Raw genomic sequence first — 16965 nt, 5'->3', positions numbered from 1 at the left:
GTTGCTAACCGATATCAACCGTTATCGTCATCTTTTTACCTTGACCACCTCGCCGATATATAACGATAATCGTCAAGAGGCAACAAATGCGAACAAATGCAATTTGGCATACCTGTAATGAAAAAATTCACCCGCGTTCGCCAGCTGCTTACGCTCCGTATAATTCATTCCCGATTGTTTACTCGGTTATTTGTTGCTGCATAGCCGTCGTATTGTTTATTGGTAAGACTTTGGTGCAATTGGACTGGAAGAATTCGGTATGGTTTTAGAGCAGGAATGTTTTTATTTCATCGCATAAGACATTCTGTAGCGCCAGAAGCTAACAATTTATTCTTCTTCGGCACGCGCTCGTATACGAGATAAGATTGATCGTTTATCTTTTACGGGGCCATTGTCATTTTATGAAGAACATTCAGTCTGGAGGTTGACTGTATGTTGATATCTTCAACGTCTTTTGATAGAGAAGGCAGTTTGACCACGAAGAATCGTATTAGTGCGTTGTGTTATTACTTGGAGCTAACGAATTTGTTCTCGATGTATTCACCGAAGACACGAATAGCTAAGAAGGTCTCTTGACCAACGAGGACGATCTCAGATGCTGGAAGATCAAATCCAAAATTTCCACCACCCGGCAATTCCAGGGTGTAGGCCAGTTCGACACCGGCAACGCCCTTCACCCAGTCGTCACTTCCGCCGGCAGCAGCATCTGGGACATTCAAATATTTACACTATTTAAAATACTGATTATATAAAATACGGTTGTATTGCCCAAAAGTTTTTCTTTCAAGTTTTTGGATGTAGGAGAAAGATTGAATGACAGCTACTTAATAGTTGAGACAACTTTCCAGCCATTCACACATCAATATAGATATTCGATTTTCTTAATGAAATTAGCTTGTTAATATGTTGAAATTGTGAACTTTTCCCCGTACATAATACGTTGGTGGAAGTTCCAATGGTGTAGCGGGTTCCACGGAGGGTGGAGAGAGCCTCATCAGCGGCCTCAGCGAGAGTCCTCTGCAAAAGGAGCGCGTTGATTTTGTTACAAAGATTCATTGGACTTTCTCGTGGAAATAGTTCGAACGAATTAAAATCGGGGAAAACTTACCAACTCCTCCTCGTTATCCGGCAGTTCCGAGGTGTATCCCCACGGGTAGAGGAAATACTGTAAGAAAACAAGCAATTAAAGTAATGCTTTGCTCTTGCTGAGCATCTTATGTAACAAGTGGCCTAATAGCTTTGGGTATAGGTGATTCTTACGTTTCCGTAAGAATGGAAGGTCAGGTATAACTTGATAGTGTCGTTGTTGGCCAGGACAAAGTCACGTAGAGCTTGAGTTTCCAATTCGGAGAATGCTTCGGGTCCAGCGTAAGTATCGCTGCACGAAGCGGAGGAAGCACCGGTCACTGAAAACAAGCATATCGATATTTATTAACTAATTGCGCAGTCACACCTTGTCTAAGTATTCCATTTTCATTGGCTGAGGTAATTCTTACACATCCAGTAGTATCCGAAATTACGGTTGGGGTCGGTACCGCGGCAAAGGTTTCCGGTTATGCTGCTGCGCGTTTTTCTCCACAGACGGTACTGGAACCGAGAATATAAAATTTACCATATAGAAAGTGAGCCCGAAATTTCTAACTCCAAACTTACGGTGGTGTGAGTGTATTCGTAACCGTCGGGGTTCAGGACTGGGAATATGTACCAGTCGACGTTTTCGAATAGATCAGAGTTAGTGGCTTCTTCGATCAGCTGGTTGATGATGTAAGTTACCGTAGCAGGTGCAGCCCATTCACGCGCATGAATACCACCGTCGATCAAAATTGCAGGCTTGCCGGTACCACCCGATGATATTTTCAAACCGTAGATGCTCAGTCCTTCGAAAGAGGTACCGATTTCAACAAGACTGGCCACATCACTGTAGCTCTCCGCGATCTCTGCCAAATAGTCAGCTATCTGCAGGAACATTAATGTTGGTTACGATTCTGCTGATCATGGTTCGAATCCAGAGCGCACTTCATACGGTACATTATTGACGTGCAGATATAAGATGGAAGGATATTCAGTGCATTAGAATAGGTTCGCTAGTTTTGACAACGACGGTAGTAACTCGATAGTGGTGGACTTATTTAAGTTAGAGATGTTGGATGTTTTAAACGGTATTTTCAATGTAATGCTGCAAAACAAATTAAGAGATATAAAGAAGTTCAGGTCGACTTTCATTAGATATTTGTTCAGGTTGAATTCAGTATGTAGAAAACGGCCATTAGTGGAACACGTTAAGATCCTTTCTTTAAGCCACGTTAAACCCAGTATCAGTTGCTCTTATAAACTTTAAAATCTTACGTCGCCATAACGTTGGTAAGCCTCGAACGAAATACGGCCGTCTAAACGAGCAGTGGATGCAGTGCTTTGACGAGTCGCTTCTTCGTCGACGGCGGCCTGAACGTTTTCAGTCATAACCATGTTGTCGATTTCATTCTCATCTAAGATGGTTTCGAAGGCCTCGACGTTGTCGGCGGTTACCAATAAATGGATCTCGTCTCCAAGAGCGTGACCAGCCTTCAGGATGTCATATCCTTCGTGACCATCGTAAGCAAGGAGTGCTGATAGTTTTTCGTCCGTATCTGCGATCAAACGGTAGACTTTGGCTCTGTAAGGAAAATTTTAATAGATTGGACGAAGTGTTTATACCCTTATTTTTGAGGTGAACTTATTACTGGTTTGTAAGTTTATGAGAACAAAGAATCTGCGTACCCTTCCAGCGAGGGAACCTGTTCTTCCACAGGGACGGCCACGGCCGCGCCAACAGCGAGGAGTAGAAACAGCAATTGCATCTTGCTGGTGTCTGACTCTGGATGAATTTTCACACATTGTTATATACTCGGCGATATCGTTTTTCGATCTTTACGAATGGCCGCTTATCTGAACTAAACAGTATCGTTGAGAGATTAGCATCTGGAGCAAAACAGAAGTCGATATCAGGGTAGCTCTGAATAATCTTCATCGCAAACATTCGGGTTACAAGTCACTTCCGCTGTTGTTCTTCAACACTTGGCAACTATGAGATACGTCGTAATGCGCAATTACAGTACATCGTTGTACGTCCAAAAATTTTCGCAGAATAGTTAGTTCCACTGAAGTATGTAATTGGCAGTAAACGTGAGCTTAGCTCACCGGATTCTCTTTGATTTTAAATGCTTCGGATTCATTATGTTGTGGTAAAATCCTGTGTGTATCTTTTGACGAGAGTGTTGCACCATAGAAGAGACATATTACAGTTGCAATGCAATGACCTGTAATATAGGTTATCGTTCCGATAAGGTAATTACAAAATTCATATCGCTGCCTTTGAAGCAACGTTGAAGCAACGTTGCAAGAGACATAAGAAGTCCACATTCGATCGCTATCAGTTGCAACGCTCCTGGGTTTTCATAACTCTGCAGCAGTGAAAACGTATGTATGAAATGGGTCAAGTGGTATTACTTTGAAGAAATGACGCTTCGTTAACGGGGACCCACCCTGCAAACGTACATGTGAGAAATAATAGCCGCCATTCTAACCGATTTTTCAGGTTTAAGGGAAAATGAACTTTCGAAAATCTGAAACGCTAAATTATTTAGATTGGTATACTGAATATACACACCAAATTTTAACCGCTCTCTTCTGCAGGCTTATTTTTTGATCAGTCTTGTCCTTCGCAAATAATAATGGGAATGATTTTAGTACCTGTAGCGTCGTGATGGATATTGAATAGTCAACGTCTTATGTGACGCCATAATTTATGATGAGCTTCCTGCACTTTCGCGTCATTGGTTAAAGAATATTGGACGAGGCTTTGAAGTTGTAATAATTTTAATGCATTCCTTAAAATTTACATAACTTCGTTTGTAATTATGAGCTATTTAGGAGTAAGAACAGGAAGGTGCATGCTTCATAACATATCATGAGGAAATATTGATCGTTAATTGGTTGTGAAGTTATTTTAATTTCATTGCTACATTCATCCCATTCGAGGTCATATTTTCATAAAAACATCATTAACATTTCGTACAGAGTTATGCGGTAATGCGTTTCTTTTTAAATATTCACTTCGAGGAACCAAATTTGCTTTCGATGTATTCGCCGAAAACACGAATGGCCAAGAAAGTTTCCTGGCCTACGGGAAGAATTTCAGATACGGGAGGGTCAAAACCCCAAATTCCGCCACCCGGCAATTCCAAAGTGTAGGACAGTTCGACGCCACCGACACCCTTCACCCAGTCATCGCTTCCACCGGCTGCTTCGTCTAAAATTGTTGATAAAACAACGCTGATTATCCATTAGAGATACCGAGTTATCGGCGAGGCGATTCGATCGTTACCGGTTTTCATTGTGATTGCACTAATTAAATGATTCCTGTAAATCTCGGAGGTTCAATTATTTCCTAAGATGTAAAGATAAAATTTGCCCGATCGATGGTGTGTGATTTGTTCCAGAGTCGTACAAATATACGCCGCATTTTCACAGCTCGTCCTTGATTGATAAAAGTCCGACAAGTACGCTAAACGTATTCAGTACGTACATAGAACGTTGGTCGAGGTTCCGATGGTATATCGCGTTCCGCGCAAAGTGGAAAGTGCGTCGTCCGCAGCTTCGGCCAGAGTTCTCTGCGAAAGGAAAGCGTCGTGTTTGTGAGAAAGGCTGATCGGATTTTGTCGTAGGAATAGATGACGCGAAGACAAACTAGAAACTCACCAACTCCTCCTCGTTGTCGGGCAATTCCGAGGTGTATCCCCACGGGTAGAGGAAATACTGTAAGAAAGAAGGGAAGTGAGGCTTTGTCTTTGCACTGCAGTGACACGGTACTTTGGCTTCAGAGACGAGCAATGATTTCTTACATTTCCGTACGAATGCACGGCCAGGTATAATTTGAGGGTCTCGTTGTTGGCCAGGACAAAGTCTCGCAGAGCCTGTGTTTCCACCTCTGAGAAGGGTTCGGGCCCGGCGAAGACTTCGCTGCACGGAAGGTCGGAAGCGCCGTTCACTGCAATTTAAACAGTTGCATACAGATAATGCGATTGCCACGATCGGAGCAAGATTCTCGTTTCACCGAATGAAAATCCTTACGCATCCAGTAGTATCCGAAGTTACGGTTAGGGTCGACACCGACGCAGCTACTTCCGTCATTTATGCTGCGGGTCTTTCTCCACAGACGGTACTGCAATCAATGATAATTCAAGCAAGAATTCGTCGCACAGAGAGCAAGTAAGAGTGGTGCGTGCGAAAACTTACGCTGGTGTGGGTGAATTCGTAACCGTCAGGGTTCAGGACCGGGAATATGTACCAGTCGACGTTGGCGTAGAGATCGGCGTTGTCGCTATTTTCTACCAATTGGTTGATAATGTAAAGAGCCGTCGGAGGGGTGATCCATTCGCGGGCGTGTAGGGCGGAATCGATTAGAATTGCGGGCTTGCCTGTACCGCCGGAGGATATTTTCAAACCGTAAATGGAGCGGCCTTCGTAAGAGGTACCGATATTCACCAGACTGGCAATGCCGCTGTAGTTGGTTGCAAGCCCTTCCAAGTACTCGACGATCTGCAAAGAAAGCGAAACGTTTAATTACAGTCGCACTGCATCGCGAAGTCGTTGCGTTGACCCCGCGTTCGTTTCCGTTGTCAGCACCGCAGATTGTTCGGAGTTGTTGAGCATTTTTCAAAAACAACTGGCTCCTTGATTAGAAATTTTTCCTTTTGCACATATTATTCTATAACTGAGGAATCTTACGGCGTCGTAACGCGGATAAGCTTCGAACGAAATCCGGCCGTTCAGACGAGTGATGGACGCGGCTGCGTTCTGACGTGTTGTCTTCTCTTCGTCGATAACTGCCTGGGCGTTTTCAGTTACGATCACGTAGTCGATTTCATATTCCGTCAATTCGGACTCGAAGCCTTCGGTGAAGTCGGCGGTCACCAGCACTCTGATCTCGTCCCCAAGAATGTGACCACGTCTCAAAAAGTCATATCCTTCCTTACCATTGTGAGCGAGGACTGCTGATAGTTTCTCATCCGAGTCTGGTATCAGTCGGTAGACCTTAGCTCTGGTTCGAAAGAAGATCAGGGGGCGATAAAACGATGATTGTTATATTTCAGTAGTATATTCGTACAATGATTCTTTCGTGAGAAAAATTGGACTTTCCAAAGCTGGCGACGTATACATGTGGTTGAAGGGAAGAGGAGGAAGTGAGAAAGAAAAAATAGAGAGAAACACTCGGCTACGTACCCTTCGAGCGAGGGAAGGTCTTCCGCGTTGGAGAAACCGAAAGCTGAGCCAGCTACCAGGAGTACGAGGAGCAACCGCATCTTGCTCAAGTGTTACACTGGACGCATTATCGGTGTAACTGTTATATAGTCGCGATCGATGAATTATCGTTTTTGATCTACGTGCCGCTTGATAAATCGCAGCATTTCATCTTATCCAATTTAAGCCCAATAGCATAATTATAGACAGATTGATATCGAAGAAAAATTATACGTCCGCCTTGATCAGTTTCGAGGGCGAAGCGGGATCTCGACTATTTGTGATTACTGAATTATTTGATTGATCAGAGATTAAAGTACAAGTATGTGAGATATAAATGCGGTATAATTATTAATATATATTTATTAAATCATACAGTTTTTCCTGTCGTTCCTTAATGTCGACTTGATATTCACATAAGTGCCAGAAATCGCAGTTTATATTTACAAGAAACTCAGTTAAACCTTTATCTCGTCTCGCGAAAATTAATCATCGCACGTTATGACTTTCATTTGTCTGTGCCAAAGATCGCGCACGTCTTATTCGTTAGCACGGTTAAAAGTTTATTCTCAACGGTCAGGATTCGGAAAAAGAATTAAGACACCTGCGCGTTTTTGAGCGTATTTTTTCGCTTACGTTTCGATATCATACCCAGTCCCGTAACTTTTGGTCGTTTACAACTGATGTGGCATTGTCTTTACACAGCCACTGTGATTATTCGGTACGTAGTTACCGGAAATCAATCGTCTCCAATGCCTCCGGGTAGAATTGAATGACATGACGATCATTTCGTTGAACCATATTTCGTCGCAATGTATTCACCGAACACTCGAAGACCAAGGAAAGATTCCTGACCCACAGGGATGATCTCGGAGGCGGGAATATCAAAGCCAAATAATCCTCCACCTTGTAATTCAACGGTGTAGGACAGTTCGACACCACCGCCGGCCTTCACCCAGTCACTACTGCCACCGGCAGCATAATCTACAATTATCGTTGAGTAACAGATGTTTGGTACAAAAATGGGATGGATACCCAATAATTTATATCTATTCAACGAGTTGATCGTATGTATTATTATTGGGCATACTTATCCAAAAAATGTCATGCATTGAAACACCATTTTCGGATTAAGAAATTTCAGTTTCGCTTTGGAAGATCAACTTTCACGAAAATAATTAGCCTCATCGCGCATTGACGACTCGTAGATCACATTAATATCGGTTCATTAATACGTACACAAAGCAGTGGCGATTGAGCCAATGATGTAACGTGTTCCGCGTACGGTAGCTTGGGCATCGTCGGCGGCTTGGGCTAGATCACGCTGAGAAAAGCAGAACCGAAGTTAAAAATGGTAGGTAGAGTTTGGTAATAATTGATAGATTGAAATTAAAGATTTTACCAGTTCTTGGTCGTTGTCGGGAAGGTCTGTGGTATATCCCCAAGGATAAAGGAAATACTGGGGAAAAAAATAAACCAAAGATCTAAATCACCTTCGAGACGTATTCGTGTGTGAAATAATTTTTAGATTTCAATGCCTCGTGATTTTTTCAAACTGAGTTTCAACTCCTGTACGAGTACTCACATTGCCATAGGAATGATAGGATAGGTATAGCTTGATCGTGTCAGCATTGGCCAAAACGAAGTCGCGAAGAACTTGCGTTTCCACTTCAGAGAAGGCTTCTGGTCCAGCGTACGTATCGTCGCACGGATTTTGGGATGCACCAATTTCTGCAACAAAATCATTTGACATAGTCAGTCATGGTGCAAACATAGCGAGCTTCTCGAACGTGTGGTGTATTCGATTCTATTTATGATTACCAAACAGCCAGGATCTTACCCATCCAGTAATGACCGAAATTTCTGTTACCGTCGACGCCGCGACAGCTACTGCCTGGATTAACTTTGCGTGTTTTTCTCCAAAGGCGATACTGAAATCACGGTAATCGGAATCAGGCTGGAGTACCTCAGACAAATCCATATTTTACTACACTTTGAGAATCCACTTACATTGGTGTGAGTGTATTCGTAACCATCGGGGTTCAGCACGGGGATGAAGTACCAGTCGATACTCTGGAACAAGTCAGTGTTGTTGGCGTTCTCTATGAACTCGTTGATAAAGTATGCAACGCTGGAAACTGTGATCCATTCGCGAGAGTGAAGAGCGCCTTCGACAAGTACAGCCGGCTTGTTCGTACCTCCAGAGGAAATTTTCAAACCGTAGATTATCCGGCCCTCTTCCGAGAGGCCAAGATTTAGGAGACTCGCGATGTCACTGCGATCAGAGGCTGCTTGCCTCAAGAAGTCAACGACCTCAAAAGAACAAAGTTTCGACGTCAGGAATGAACTATCCCTCGAATCTGACTTCATAACGGATGATGAGACTTAGGATTGATCTTACGGCGTCGTAACGCGGGTAGGCCGTGAAGGAGAGACGACCATTCGAGCGAATCGCCGAGGCGTTACGCTGACGTGCTGCCTCCTCGTCGACGGCTCGTTGAACGTTGTCAGTTGCGACTGAGTAGCGGATGTTATTCTCCAGCAAAAAGCTTTCGAAAGCGTCGACGTTGTCGGCGGTGACAAAAATGTGAACCTCGTCGCCCAGAACTTGACCGTATTTGAGGATTTCATATCCTTGTTTCTCACGGTAAGGGATGATCGCCGAAAGTTTATCCTCTGATTCTATCGTGGCGTGGTACACTTTGGCGCTGTAGAACAGATTTTTGGTTGGATACAGTAAATTATCAATTTCCGAAATAACTGTGCTACATACCCTTCGAGGGAGGGCAGGTATTCCTGAGCTGGATTGGCTAGGGCCAGGCCCGCGAAGAGCAGTACGAGTAGCAAACGCATATTGTCATCGAACTACTGTAGGTGAATTCGCAATTGTTTATATACACCACCGTAGACGCACTAACGATTATCAACCTCCACGCGTGATGATTTGTTATGTTATCTGTCACATCTAATCTCGCGGGGGGCTTAAAGCATCAGTCTGACTATTGTTGCGTCGTCACGAACTATCTGACGTATCAACCGGCTAATCACCCGCGTTCCATCATTCACCAGACCCAAGTTATGAGTCCATTAACTTCTGAAGTTTCACAACTTTCAAGATTAATTACTACAACAAAAATATTCACACTATTTGCCAATTGACTTTGATATTGTACTCTGGTGTACAGATGCAGCAGCCATTAGTTAATTAGTATTCAATCCAAATCATCCCTTGGTTACTAATGTCACTCTGTTTCAAGCAATTTACGCTGCATCTATTCGGTGCTGTCTCACTTATCGCTAAGGCACTCCGACGATGTCTCGGTCTGTTTGTAAATTTATCCCACGTTCTCAGCGTGAAATCATTTGTTTATTGATTATTGAATTTACCGGAATAGTTTCCTCTCGTATACGACACTCGATGTCATCCATATTCAATACTTTGGATTACAGATATACGTATGCACTGTACATTATATACAATATACCGATTGACTTGTACTGAACGAACGGACAATGATTTAGCTTCATCCATCGCTAATCATAAAAAACTACCAAATTTCAAGTGCTGCTCGAGCATTTAGATTTGCCGTATTTTTGCCGACAACTCTTTCGCATGTTATGTAGAATCCTATCTGCAAACGACTCGTCAAGAGTTTGAAATTAGTAGCCGCTGTCGTAGCTTGACACAATTCGCGAACGATCCCTCATACCATTTTCAACCAATTGAAATCAGTCCTTCTGGGAGAGTTTTTCATCTTATCGCACTGTGAAGTTCGACGGTTAATTGATTTTTTCTTTTGTGATTTATTGAATTTTGTCAAAGAAACTTATTACGAAACCACGTCGTAATTATTCAACATACACTGCCGATGAGAGGAAAATATGATAAAAATAGTCCTTAGCTCTTTATTTAGATAATAGTCCATATGAGCCGTCACAAATGTCATAAGTTCGTTCAAAGATATTTGTCACCAGCAGCTGACCTTTCTTATTAATTCAAATACGTATAATAACGCGTACTTTTGAATACTAGGCCGATTGGTAAGCTTCTTTGAAATCACCTGGTGTTAGAGGTATCTCAAAAGTTAGACTGTATTTACCCTATCAACGCAGGTTAAAGGAAAAACTGCGATAGAAATTAGACAAGCAACTCTTCACTTTCAGCGTGTACCCATATTTTTATAGAGAAAACCTACATACTTGTATTTATCAACAGAAATTGCAGCTATAAAAGCTGGGCTTGCGTTATCGGTATCTTACTTTACATTGATTTTTAAAAGCTGTCAATCAAAAGTGTACGAGGTAATGAATCGATTTATTGAGTATTATCATTTCTCATATCTAATCTCATATGTCAATCTGGCTATTCTTTATATCACCTCATAACCTGTCAGGCATATCTAACTTACTTTGTAATTATCTTCTGTCTGTCGGCTTCGTCTTGAATTCCTTGGTTTCTATTCTCTGATAAGAAAATGATTAAATCGATAATGGATCCTCTGAAGACTGAGCTGGAGTTTTGATCCATCATGTAGTGATAGAAAAATAGAATGCAGTAAATTTGCTCAATGCTAACGATAGGTTCTCTTTTTCACGTAGCTGACATACTGTATTCTCGTTAAAAACAGTAAACCCGTTAAAGTACCGAGATGACGTTTAATTCCTCGGAAAATTACAATAAATGCTGAACTGTTTTAAGATCTTCAAATAAAACGTTCTCCCAAAGGCCTCACGAGAGCCAGCCGTTGAATCAACCAGTCCGAGGTCATGAGATATCAGACTGGGATTTTCAGGGGATCTGAATTGTGGAGGTGGAAATGGACCATTGGGTTGCTTATGCTAGAATCCAGGCGATGAAGTTTAGGTATAATCGATAGCTGGGTCATGTCCGGACCCGCGGTCCATACATAACACAACAACTTCGCCGACGAGATTCTCTGCATGACTTATCCTTCTAAGTAATCAAGACGGCTGTTCACTATTTCAGTCGAATTGAACCGCTTGGTGTATGGTTACTGTATGGCGGTTGGATATTGTGTGAACGTATCCACGTATACACGTACATTGTACATAGATTTACCTAAATTCCTTACGGTAAACTACCTACGGAAGATGCGAATCGGAGATAATTAAAGTCCGGATAACCATCTTTGTCATTTCCGTTTACCGTCATCCGCGTGCAGACGGAGGCAGACGGTATTGGCTCGTTAACGTAAATCCCCTAAATCTTAGTGGATTCGAATACATGCTGTTCGATGAAAAGGAAAGGCGGGGAAAACAGCAAAGCTCCTCTTAAAGTCAAAACTTCATCTCGTAATTAGGTTATCAGGAAAAGCCTAACGACTTTGACGGACTCGTACGAAACATCATTTCGACACTATCAATATACTGTACCATCGCGATTATCAAATCTTTCTCTCACAGCACGTATTCACAAGCACGAGGATTTTGTGTAATTTTTCACCCAATAAATCTCGCGCAAGGCTTGTGAGCTGTATATTCTCGTGTCTGCGGGGATATAAATTAATCAACATTTATTTGCCGCAGGTTTTCAGTTCCTGTTTTTTTAGCCTTGTGTGCAATAATACAACCGAGCACGATGGATTTGAAGGAAAAGTATTCGCAGACGCTGGACACGTATCAAATTAATATGGATTTGCGGTGTCGTTTTTACATTTCGTTAATTTCTGCATGCTCATAAAGTAGCAACTTCCACCGAAGACGGCTGGCGATAATGTCTCCTGAATGGAAAGCGAGTATAACGATATCGAGACTACGGTCAAGTATGATTGGGAAAAAATAACGAAATGAAAGAAAATGATATTGGAAGTGAATCGAATTTAGCCGGAGCGAAACGATTCCTCAGTTTTGTGAGTGTAGCCCTGTACATGTACATACCTAGTTATTGACTCTTTCTTTATCGGATGAATCCTCGATAAAATGTTTTTATTCTCGTGAGGTTTTTCTTTCGCCCTGTTTTCCATTACCTTATTTGCGGGATCATAAAGGAAGTAGAACCCTCTTCGATTACCTAATAATAAACGACCACGCCCTTCTGTCAAGCTGTATATAGCGCTTTGGAAGTATTTCTAGGTGTGGCAGCCAAAACCTAGATGGATGGGATTCATGAGGGAGTCAGTTTCTCTTCTTCTTTTTATCGAAATTAAATTGTCAGAACAAGCTCAAGGAGAGAGAAAGTAGATGGATCGTTGCTCTCCGAGAATTAAGAAGACTGTGCTGTCAAAATTATTCAGGCGGCACAGTTCGAGCAGGTGTTCTTAGATTCGGTGGCCGAAAACTTCGTTGTACATTTGAGAACTACAATTTTATTTCACTCGTAGATTTTGACACAGATACGCTGTTGTAGGTTTCATTTATGCAGCTAGTTATCGCCCGCTTTCCGTGATACTGTTCTTCAACGACTGCATAGGTGAATGCCAACTGATCAATGGCATTAATTTTTCATCGTTATAAAAGGTTTGCCGAATATACGATCACCGCGTACAAAATTATTTAATAAACGATCGACGCGTCGAACCTTTGCGAGGACAAAACACGGTTAGTTACTTAGGAAATTAACTGGCCATCACTCAGACGGACATTGATTAGTTTAATGCATTATGTGCCGGGTTATCAATTCAATTTACTCATTCGTCACATATTCAAATTTAACATAATGTTACTGATAAATATTTGAATATCAGTTCCATGAAGATCCGTTGGCCGATAATCTATTCGTAAGATAAATTTCATAATTTGTCACACATTATCGGTAACATGGAAAAAAAATGGTTACGCGGGAGTGAAAAGTTCGAACAGTTTATTTTCAGCCATAAAATTATTGTTCAGTTTTATATCATAATTTTGTAAGATACGAGGCTTTTGAATTGTTGCAGAAATTATGAAATTCGGCAATTATTTTGGGATCCGTGGTTATTATACGGTTGAGAAATACTTTTCTGGACCTCGTTATTTGGGGGAAAGTATTCAAACACTGAATATCTGTGCAATTTTCTTCGGGCATACTTGCATTGCTTGCCGATACGCCGGTTCCTGGTAAAAAAAAAAAAAAAAAAAAAAAACTTTCCTTATCCGGCATCATAGCACCTGAACGAAGACGGCGTGAAACGTGAAGTTGTACGGTTATTGGTGGAAACTCGAGATAACGTTTTTTTTTCTTATTTTCTGTAAATTCGGATTTTCCTTTCCCCATTTCTCTGCACAACGCGTGTAGACGAAGGTGGTTGCGAATTTACAGTCATACGACTGAGCATGCGTTTCGCTTTGAGATACCGAGTAGATACCGCATATAATATAGATATACGGGAATATTTATATCGTCCGCAATCTTCCCTGTAAATTTAATAGTATAAACGTTATTTGCCGAAGCGAGGAATGATTTAATTTTCGAAGTTGAGGAATTATACCAAGTCTGTTACCAACTTCAGGATTTTCATCGTTCTCTAAGCTCGTTTGAATGTCGTTGCGCTTTACGCATTGTATCTACCTATACATGCTTGTACGAATAACGCGGAAGCAACATCAATGCTGCTGCCAAACTATACCTATCCGGTTTTAATAGCGTACTACTCTTGGCTCAATGGCGCATTCCGTTTGCTCGCTTCACTGCACAACTTGACTTCAGACAGTTATTTGCGCTCTTCTTATACTTACCCTGTATATATATTATGATCCAAGAAGAGCTTTTCATAGCTTATTACGCAGGCGTGGTATGCAGTTGCATACTGTTCTTGAGAAGATTCATAATTGGGTCTCGGTCTCTATAACGAAGCTAACATGCTAACGAAATATATCACACGTAATACATATAGTATAATTTATAACCGTGCAGTAATTCCTTCTGCGGAACTCCCAGTGAATCGCTTTCATCTGTAGAGCTTACTATGGACAAAAATAATAGATGGCTTTTCTCGCGGTAGATTCGAGCTTGAAAAAGCTTGTTGAAATTTTTAAAACGCACGGAGGTAAACGTACCTGTGACTGACAGACGCCCACGCAGGATTCGTACGAAGAGTGCAGTTTACACGTATGCCGCATTGCCGGAATTTGGTGAAGGGATGCGAAACCCGCGGAGAGCGATTGGTCGTTAATTTAGCAGCAAATGGAAAGGACTCTCACAGTTACTTCGCATTCCCTCTTGTTCAAGCGCCAGAGATGAAAGGGAATTATGATTGCTAGCTTTTCGACGAATTATGTACCGCTTGTGGAGCAAGCACCCCGGAAAATTTTGGGACCTCGGCCAATCTTGTATGTGTAACGCACGCCGACTTGTGATTGAACTCCTTTCATTCCCTTTTCAGCTTTCTTCAAGTAAATCACGCCGGGTAGCTGATTAGACGAGGGGCAAAAAATATCGGAATTTGCAACTTTGGCTATTTTGTTGCTTCCTCAACAATTCTGCCACTGTTAAATAGGTATATTCAATTTACATAGTTGAGTTGGACCGCTAATTTTTTATCACGGAAAGTAATTATGCAGGGACTTTCCGCCTCTTCGACGATACGTCTGGTCAGCCTTATAAGGGCAAGGAGTTGAGCCACGCTACGATTAAGAAACTTTCCTCGATACATCATTGATGGCCTCGCTCTCTTGTCTGCTACGTCACGTTTAATAATTGACTTTGATTGATTTTGAGTACGGTTTAGGTTAAGGTAAGTTCATGGAATATTTAACCATCCACGGATTGTTCCAGATCCACATTTTCACCCGAGCCAGCTCATATTATATTCATTATCAACAATGCTGGATTTTCAATCATCTCACTGTTGGAAATAAATATTTCTCAAATATTGCCCGCCGTCTATAGAGTTATATGTTTCGATGTAGTTGGACGAACACCGTAAAGACACATTTTTTCAACTCGGCGATGAATAGAAAAAATAAAAAATTGCAAATACTGAAATATTATTAACAAATATTCGCGAATGAAAAATTTTTTGTTACTAGGAAAAAGAATTTTCTCTATTTTAAATATAGACAATTTAAAAAATATTTTCTCTCAATGACGTTGACAATTATATTACGCCAATAATGAACTCGGTAAATTTTTCGCTAATTTGATGTCACAGGCTTATTTGCACAGTTGGAACTTTCGCGGCACTCTTGATGTTTTACGCATGTGACCTCGTTTTTTGCATGGTATCTGGAAAAGTTTATCCACTGTGGACCTCGATGAGAACTCTCGCATATTCTCCGAACGAGATATAGAATCTAGGAAAAGCGGAGAGAGAGCGGGAAAGGTTGAACGTGAACTCGCAATTTAATATCTTATAATTAATCCCGGTTTCGTCCCCCGTCGTTGAAATAATTGCGCAAATTTCTGAGTGAAACACTTGACGCGCAGCGGTAGTTCGCTTTGTGCGAAAAACGTTAGGATTTCCGTTTCCTGCATACAGTCGCTGCATGCTTCAACTCTCGCAATAATCGAAATGGGGCATCATACTCTTCAGCTTCACGTTTTCAAAGTGCTTTTAACTTCAAGCTCTTTTTTGCCATATTAAAGATTCTATTAAAGGTAACCGTGCGCGGCTAGGAGCCATAAATGAAGCATGTGTCCAATCCTGGTGTTCGGGACTGAACTGCATAATTTGAATGAATTTGAGCCATCCACGGTGAGCAATTAGAGAATAACGAGGCGGAAAGGTCTATCGCGCAGTTATTCGCATCGAGATTTCCGAATCGATATTTTAATTATTTATCAAGCTATTTTAACTTCCGTCGAAGAAGAAACGCGCCGTTATATTATAAGCGAGGAATAGACTATAGAGAAACGTTATCTGCCGAGTTGCTTTGGGCATAACGTTGAATCGTTATGATACGTGATACGTATTCGTAAATTGCCTTGCAATTAATCATCGTTATTCGGAGGTAGAGTGAAATTATAACGGGTTACGACGCTCATAATTCGCGGCTACGCGCAGATCGAAAAAATTTGCTGCTGCTAACTGCGGCCTTTACAATTTTCCATCATCGTTTTAAACTCTTCGGTCGTTTTGTTCCGCAATGCAGATGTCAGTCGGCACGCTGCTTCGCGGTTTATATATGATGGTGCAGAACAAAACTCATTAAAGTGAAAGGCCGAATTACCCTCCGACTAGCGATGCTCTGACGTTTTCATTACAACCTGATTCGAAACACGCGAGGGTGAATGACGCCCATGATCCTCTCTAGTTTCCCATCGATTCCGGGTTTCGATTCGAAAAAAAGCCATGTTTCCGACACGAGCCGAGTATAAACTTTGAACTTGATCGTAAATCATGGGAAAGTTTATAACTTGGCGATAATTCTCGTCAACGTAAAGTATAACGCGTATACAAAAAGGCATTATCTCGAGGAAATCGATAATTATAAATTATTGTCATTTTCACTTTGAGCGATGGACAGAAGTTCGATTTGCGTGATCACAACATCACGGAGTTTGCTGGACTTATTATCAAATACTGATTTCACTCTAATCATAAGCTGGAAATAATATGCATTATGTATCTGTTGTATGCCAATTGAAAAGTTGGAAGCGAAGTATTTTTTCACAAAGTTTGACAGACAGGAAGCGCGTAAATTATGAAACTATCAATTTGTATTAACCTTCCGCAATCTGGCAGATGGAAGAAGTTCAGAACTCTCGGGTCTTCTTCTGGAAATGTTCCATGGGTAATTCATCACAGG

At 41.6% G+C, this 16965-nt stretch overlaps 2 protein-coding genes across 2 annotated transcripts; both read right to left on the bottom strand.

Moving 5' to 3' along the window:
• Positions 1-263: 263 nt before the first annotated feature.
• LOC124175636 lies at positions 264-6393 on the bottom strand. The gene is made up of 17 exons (XM_046556036.1): positions 6262-6393; positions 5767-6079; positions 5275-5577; positions 5110-5200; positions 4881-5026; positions 4738-4794; positions 4565-4649; positions 4091-4288; positions 3178-3296; positions 2758-2861; positions 2347-2653; positions 1654-1956; positions 1497-1587; positions 1261-1406; positions 1109-1165; positions 933-1017; positions 264-706 (listed from the first exon to the last, which is right to left on the bottom strand). Exons 1-17 carry the CDS (start codon positions 6339-6341, stop codon positions 507-509), a joined length of 2685 nt encoding a protein of 894 aa, XP_046411992.1. The 5' UTR covers positions 6342-6393; the 3' UTR covers positions 264-506.
• Positions 6394-6624: 231 nt separating this feature from the next.
• LOC124175635 (carboxypeptidase B-like) lies at positions 6625-9156 on the bottom strand. The gene is made up of 8 exons (XM_046556035.1): positions 9053-9156; positions 8681-8987; positions 8290-8592; positions 8120-8210; positions 7865-8010; positions 7682-7738; positions 7519-7603; positions 6625-7263 (listed from the first exon to the last, which is right to left on the bottom strand). Exons 1-8 carry the CDS (start codon positions 9130-9132, stop codon positions 7064-7066), a joined length of 1269 nt encoding a protein of 422 aa, XP_046411991.1. The 5' UTR covers positions 9133-9156; the 3' UTR covers positions 6625-7063.
• Between the last annotated feature and the right edge of the window lie 7809 nt (positions 9157-16965).

Source organism: Neodiprion fabricii, chromosome 2 (genome assembly GCF_021155785.1).
Source record: "Neodiprion fabricii isolate iyNeoFabr1 chromosome 2, iyNeoFabr1.1, whole genome shotgun sequence".
Classification (NCBI taxonomy): Eukaryota; Metazoa; Arthropoda; class Insecta; order Hymenoptera; family Diprionidae; genus Neodiprion; species Neodiprion fabricii.
Note: the sequence above shows the minus strand (reverse complement) of the source record. Positions and strands in the feature narration are given on the sequence as shown.

Excerpts from the sequence above, each read along its gene's own strand:
- LOC124175635 (XM_046556035.1), bottom strand. The coding sequence starts at position 9,132 with ATGCGTTTGCTACTCGTACTGCTCTTCGCGGGCCTGGCCCTAGCCAAT. Across the intron at positions 8,011-8,119 it reads TTTCGGTCATTACTGGATGG|AAATTGGTGCATCCCAAAAT; the intron begins GTAAGATCCTGG and ends ATTTTGTTGCAG. Across the intron at positions 7,604-7,681 it reads CCGACAACGACCAAGAACTG|CGTGATCTAGCCCAAGCCGC; the intron begins GTAAAATCTTTA and ends TGCTTTTCTCAG.
- LOC124175636 (XM_046556036.1), bottom strand. The coding sequence starts at position 6,341 with ATGCGGTTGCTCCTCGTACTCCTGGTAGCTGGCTCAGCTTTCGGTTTC. Across the intron at positions 5,027-5,109 it reads CTTCGGATACTACTGGATGC|TGAACGGCGCTTCCGACCTT; the intron begins GTAAGGATTTTC and ends TTTAAATTGCAG. Across the intron at positions 1,957-2,346 it reads CTTACCAACGTTATGGCGAC|ATAGCTGACTATTTGGCAGA; the intron begins GTAAGATTTTAA and ends ATGTTCCTGCAG.